The 6,579-nt window shown below is 38.5% G+C and overlaps 1 protein-coding gene across 1 annotated transcript in view; it reads right to left on the reverse strand.

The window, feature by feature from the left end:
* Nucleotides 1-6,579, reverse strand: part of nckap1l (NCK associated protein 1 like) — a 27,861-nt gene that overhangs the window by 5,050 nt on the left and 16,232 nt on the right. The window contains exons 17-21 of the mRNA XM_016480139.1: nt 3,813-3,945; nt 2,873-2,992; nt 2,097-2,236; nt 1,887-2,018; nt 1,117-1,335 (exon numbers count right to left, since the gene is read on the reverse strand). Coding sequence (XP_016335625.1) covers nt 1,117-1,335; nt 1,887-2,018; nt 2,097-2,236; nt 2,873-2,992; nt 3,813-3,945 — 744 coding nt within the window. The remainder of the gene's footprint in view (nt 1-1,116; nt 1,336-1,886; nt 2,019-2,096; nt 2,237-2,872; nt 2,993-3,812; nt 3,946-6,579) is intronic.

The raw sequence follows: 6,579 nt of genomic DNA on the forward strand, positions 1-6,579 counted from the left end.
TTGACTTGACATGAACAGACTTGACTTGACATGAACAGACTTGACTTGACATGAACAGACTTGACTAGAACAGACTTGACGAGGCATGAACAGACTTGACGAGGCATAAACAGACTAGACTCACAAACAGCGGTTTACAACATCAATTACACGACCCGGTACAATGGGAACATGAAGGCTACTTATAGCAGACAAGAGGGTCACATGACAAGAACAAACCAATGGGAAACAAGACACATGACTAGGACAACCAATCAGAACATGACACAAAGAACAGAGGAACCAATGGCATGAAGACAAGAGGGCAAGGGAAGCATGACACTAACAGCATGAAATAATTACAAAATAAAAGACATGAAAACATGAACATGAAACAAAACCCAAACCCCACATTACACAGCCATTCAAACCGAAAGTGTTTTTGTGTCTGCCCGCATTGTTTTTCACTTGTTGTTATCGTATGTGAACCATAGACTGTAAAAAAAGATGGATGACGCGTCTCCGCTTCCTTCCACTATAGAAAAGTGAAGCCAAAATGTTCCAGGTATAGGGGCTGTCATCTTGCGCCGATGACGTAATTTGGAGTCCAAGTCTGCATCAAATAACTAACAAAAAACAAACTAATTAGAAAAACAAACTCTACAGCATACCTCTGCATGATAAGAACTTTGGGAAAAACATTACTTTAAGTGCAATTTGATTTTTAGTTTGGCTTATGTGTTTAATTGGTCTAATTTGTTTAGATTGAGAGCGCAGGGTTTATTAACTATACTGCAGCCAGCCACCAGGGGTGAATGCTTTGGTGTCACTTTTCAGGACATATCAGACACACTTGATGTGAACATGAACTGAATGGCTGTCTCTGGACGAAGGTCAGGAGCAGAGACTGGTGGCAGCGAGTTGTGAAAAAAAGAGTACAGGAAAAACTTTTGAATGTCATTGAGTTCATTCATGCATTTGTGTACACCGGGCACATGCACATTTTGGTCAGAGTGGAACCAGTTTGGTTTGATTTCATGAAAGGTGGTCACTGATCCACAGCCTATTGGTAGTGAGGGAAAGTCTCAGCTTAGAAGGAATGGCCCTGTAAGCTAATACATTTTCATGAGGACTTACCAATTTATATAGAGTGTTGTGATGGTCTGTGCTCCATATGAGTCCAGCGGTTGCATCTGCTGCAACAAGACGTTCTTTACCAGTCTTGTGACATCAATGTTGATGTAGCAGCTGAGGCTGTGCAGACTTGTAACATATGCCTGAATCCCAGCCAGCAGGTCAGAGGGTTGGGCGATTTCGTGAGTTCTCTGGTTATAATTGGCCATCTGCACAATAACCCTGTAAACCTCTATTCGTTAGGTCACTGTAATGCTGAATGAACAAAGCAGTGCATGATAAATGATTTATCAGACTCGTGTGTTTTTAGCGAATGCTTTTTCATTTACATTTTACAGTTGTGAAGGCTGACTCTCTCTCAAACAACCTTTAAAGGAATATTCTGGGTTCAAAAACCTAGAATAAAGTCTAGATTAGAGTGAGGCACGCACAATGGAAGGGAATGGGGCCAATCTGTAAGAGTTAAAATACACAGCTTCATAAGAATAACCACAAGGCGTGAACAATATCCGTGTTAACATGATTTTAGTGTGAAAACCTTTTCTGTGTAAAGTTATGTCCAATTTTATAACGTTGCATGATAATATAACACCTAAAAAGATACACTTCTTCATTCTGCTTTTACTTCCATTGTAAGTGCGTCATTGCAATCTCAAAAAAAAGGGGGGACTTGGGTATTCCTTTAAGACACAGTGTGTACCTGAGAGGATTTTCAACAAACTCATCTTGTCAACAGTGCAGTTTCATAGTAAATACTTAAAAATGAGCAATACTTGTTGAGTCTGATCTCCAGCTGTGCGAGCAGGAATTCAGCAGGTACAATGATGTGTTTGAACACGGTGAAATCAGCACAGATACTGTAGGAAGCGCACAGTTCTGTCAGTGCCTGGTGCATCTTATCCAGACTACAAGAGAAGAGAGCCAGTGAGTGTACATATCTACAGCTAACTGTTATTATAATGATACTGCAAGATTATACATACTTTGTGACGATGACTCTGTCCTTCCTGAGGCTTTCCGTCCCTGGTTTCTCTTTAGGCACGTCTCCTTTCTTTGGTAACGACTTCTTCAGTTTTTTATTGCGTGCTGTACTGATGGTCTCAGCACTGTGTTTGGGCAATAACTAAAACACAGCACAACACAGCTGAAAAACACTGCATGCTTATGACTGTGAGTGTAGATGATATAGTATCCTACAATGGTTTTACTTTCTTGTCTGTTTTATTTTCCCTTTTAAAAACCATTTGCTCTTCATAAAGCTTTTTTTTCTTCTGCAGAATGCCTGTCCACTCTATAATATTCATACAGAGATATCAATATCTGATATTATATCTTAAGCCTAAATCCAGACCGCTTTAGTTATTAATTTTAATTAGGTTTTATGTTGGTTGATCCCCATGACTTTAAGTCACACTGAATCATGACTATGTTTTAAGCAACCTTGCAATGTACCTTCTCATGTAGGTTACACTGTTCAGCACATATCTCCAGCACAACCGTACACGTCTGACGGGAAATCTCAGGGTTTTTTTTTTTCCTTTTAAAAACCATTTGCTCTTCATAAAGTTTTTTTTTATTCTGCAGAATGCTTGTCCACTCTATAATATTCATACAGAGATATCGATGTCTGATATTATATCTTAAGCCTAAATCCAGACCCCTTTAATTATTAATTTTAATTAGATTTTATGTTGGTTGATCCCCATGACTTTAAGTCACACTGAATCATGACTATGTTTTAAGCAACCTTGCAATGTACCTTCTCATGTAGGTTACACTGTTCAGCACATATCTCCAGCACAGCCGTACACGTCTGATGGGAAATCTCCTCCAGAAAGGTCACACACAGCTTCAAGCTTTGATTCTCTATATCTTCAGTCTAGTCCATGCACACGCATGCATTTAACAAGAAACATATGACAGAACATCATTTAGTAGTAGTGCAAATAGTGTTCCAGATTTTCCTTTGAAAATGATCTGTGGTAAACTTTCATTAAAATCCCACACTTTTGGCCATTAGTACTAAATGTGGCATATATTATCTAGATCAGGGTTCCTCAAATCTTGCCCTGGAGGGCCAATGTGCTGCAGAGTTTAGCTCCAACCCTGATCAAACTCACCTACCTGTGATTTTCTAATGATCCTGAAGACACTGATTAGCTTGCTCAGGTGTGTTTGATTAGGGTTAGAGCTAAACTCTGCAGGAAAGTGGATCTCGTGGACCAGATTTGAGGATCCCTAATCTAGATGATACTGGAACAAAAATCATTTTGATTCCACAAATGGGCTGTGAGATACAAGATAGCAAATTTTAATGTTTTTATCACAAAGTTCATAATAAAAGATGCTTGATGGATACCTGGACAGTCTGAGGGCAATAATAGATTCCATAAATAGTGGTCACAATAACAAGGAAATCGACCCAGTAATGGCATTACGAATGATATGCTGTCAAAGTATGTGTGGTTCAGTACTGAAATATTATATGTATTTCAGTTATCTTTAGTCAGGTGCATTTACATTGTCACAGTCCCTCAGATGCAATTAACTTTGTCTGTAAAGGTGTGAATCAGTTGGCCCATATGGCCCACAGAATAAGAATATCTAAAAAGTGTCTTGCACGATCAAGCTGGTCAAGCTTACTTATATGCGTATTAGAGAAGTCTAATAGATTGGCAAGCCAGGCTAACAGTACTGACCTCTTCTGGACAGAGAGGATGGAGACACTGACTGAAGTGTGAACAGATGACCGGGAAAGCCGTAAGGTTGCGCTGCATGGACACATCCTCACTGCTCTGAGAGAACGGCTTCTCAAACACACGTGCGTGGAAACTGAAACATTACAGGCATGTCAACTCAAAATCATTTTCTGTATCTCTGCATTTTTTTTAAGACTTACAGATGATGCAAACTTCAACAGTTGGGAATGATAATAAAAATATCACTTGCTTGATTTGGTCATGGTAACTTTAACCATATGAATTGAGAATGGTGTACTGTGTACTGTGTAACAGTGTACTGTATGTATTTGTGGTTAAATGAGTCCCTAAAGAAAAGTATTCTTCTGTGGAGCACACTCCGTATTCATGGTCTCAATATGATTTTCTGTGTGGCAAATCATTAGACAAAATCTTCTCCTCTGATTGGCATTTGAAACCTATTTTAACGAATCCGGCCTCTCTGGTTCCCCCTGATCGTCACCAGAGGTCGCCTATTGACTCTTCCCCTCAAACTCCATTTCCCATCACCCCGTACCTGACTTTGATTACGAGCTCACCTGATGCTTGTTTATGGGACTACTTAAGCCTCTGTCTCACATTCACTCTTCGTGAAGTCTTGTTTTTGCTCCGGCTGATATTGCTGAGTGTTATCATATTCTCTATTGGATTACTGTGTTTGACCCTGGACTGTTTCTCTCGTTTTTGGATTCTCCGCTGCTTGCCTTTTGACTCTCTTGCCCTGTTTTTTGGACTGTTGTTTACTCTGCTTGCTGCCAGCCCCGATCACTTGCCTGTCTTGTTACTTTACCTTTGTCTCATCTCTGATAACCCTGTTACTGTTTATCGACCATTACCTGTACGACTGTGTCTACATTTATTAAAAGCTGCAAATGGATCCTCACGCCATTGACTCATCATGACACCTATAGCTCTGAAATGTCATTAACATCAATGGAAACATGCAAGAACCAACACAGTTTGGGGTCAAATGGTGTCAATGTAGCATTTGTGTGGTTAATAAAATTTTGGACTCTATTTCAAAGCATCTGCAGAGGGGAAAATTATCTGTGAATAACAAAACAGATGTCACACAAGCCTATCACATGATTTTAGAAGATTAGGGGCCAGATTTACTAACAGCTTGTGCCAGCGCAAAACATCTTTTGGCATTAAAATAGTATTGTCAGTATTTACTAAAGATGCGCAATGAAGAATTATCGCTGAAAAGGCGTGGACACAGTTGTTTTTGCGACTGAACTCATTGAATTTGCATTTGTAGGAGTTTCTTTTCCAGACACAAAATTTATGGGAGGGGAATACAGGAACGTGCACATATAGACATCAAAGGGGGCTTGAGCACCTGCCCTTTTTCTTCCTCCAGAGCAAGTGCCCTTTTTTTCAGAGGAGTTTTACATTTTTAAATGTTTAATTTATTTTTTTAAATAAATTAATATATGTACAGTATATATGTGTGCATGAGCGTGTTTCTGTTTTGCGCACAGCTTTCCCTGTCAAACAAATAAAAAATCGAGATATCAGGTCAGGTCAGGAAATGTTGAAAGACTGTTGAGTTCCGATGCCTTTCTCCCCTCCGCATCTTTGCGCGCAGCACAGCAGTGTAGCACGATCGGAACATGTACATCACAAACAGGCAGAGAGCCTCCTTCCCTTTCCAGTTGTATTTGTCTTGCTGTGGAGGTGAGTGGTGATGAACAAAAGACTAAGCTACCTGTGCGTCGAATTTACAGCTAATTATCCAAAAGACAAAAGGCAAAAATAGTTAATTTGTCTTGCTAAATCCTTGACTCATGAGAGCTACCATGTAAGTTAGCTAAAGTTTAGCTAAGGCAATAGGAAGTCTAGTAGGTTAGACCAGTGTGCGTTCTTTCACTGCATGATTCAGTTTATCAAAATGCATTTAGAATGATCACAAAATTCAAGATATGGGGGCTGAAATGTATATATTTATATCATTTCTTATAGTTAATCAGTATCACGTGAAGACTGACGTTTTTTCCACCAAAAAGCAGCATGATTACAAATGTGATTTTGATTTTATACATCAGTTCAATAAACAAGAATTTAATATTAAGACACTTACGTTTTAGACACAATATTGCCTGTTTTTACTCTATTTGCCAACAAATATAATTCCAATTTGCGTCTCTGAGCAACATGATGCTGTTTGTTGCAAATGCAACAATGAATCAAGCGTTTAAATGATTCGGTTCAATCGCAATGACTCACTAATTAACAGTGACTTGCTGCCACCTACTGGCAGTTTTAATTTCACATTTAAAGTATCTTTTTTTTTTTAATATAATTTCAAATATCAGTATTCGATGTTTTATGTTTAAAATATTAAAACAGTTTTAATGCATTTGTAACTGCAGGTTAAATGCATTCATGTCCTGCATTAAACAGTGCGTAAATGCATCTAAATGTCACTTCAGATGCAGCTTCTGTGTTTCCTCTGCATTGCAAAGATTAATTTTGTCAATACTGATTTCATTTGCAACAGCCCAAATGACTTATTATTCTAATTGACTGATTCAATTTAAGAATTTGACTGAAAAGATGATGCACACTTTTAGCAAAATGGCTTTATGAAGGTAAAAATGCCCATAAAAGGTAAAAATCAACTTAAACTTATTGGAAAAGATTAATTTCTATCACTGCTGTAAACTGATCACCACACAGAATATGCAGAATATCAAAAACTTTAGGAGTCAGCTGTCCATGGTAG

The sequence above is a fragment of the Sinocyclocheilus anshuiensis genome, unplaced genomic scaffold (assembly GCF_001515605.1).
Source record: "Sinocyclocheilus anshuiensis isolate Anshui unplaced genomic scaffold, SAMN03320099.WGS_v1.1 scaffold169, whole genome shotgun sequence".
Classification (NCBI taxonomy): domain Eukaryota; kingdom Metazoa; phylum Chordata; class Actinopteri; order Cypriniformes; family Cyprinidae; genus Sinocyclocheilus; species Sinocyclocheilus anshuiensis.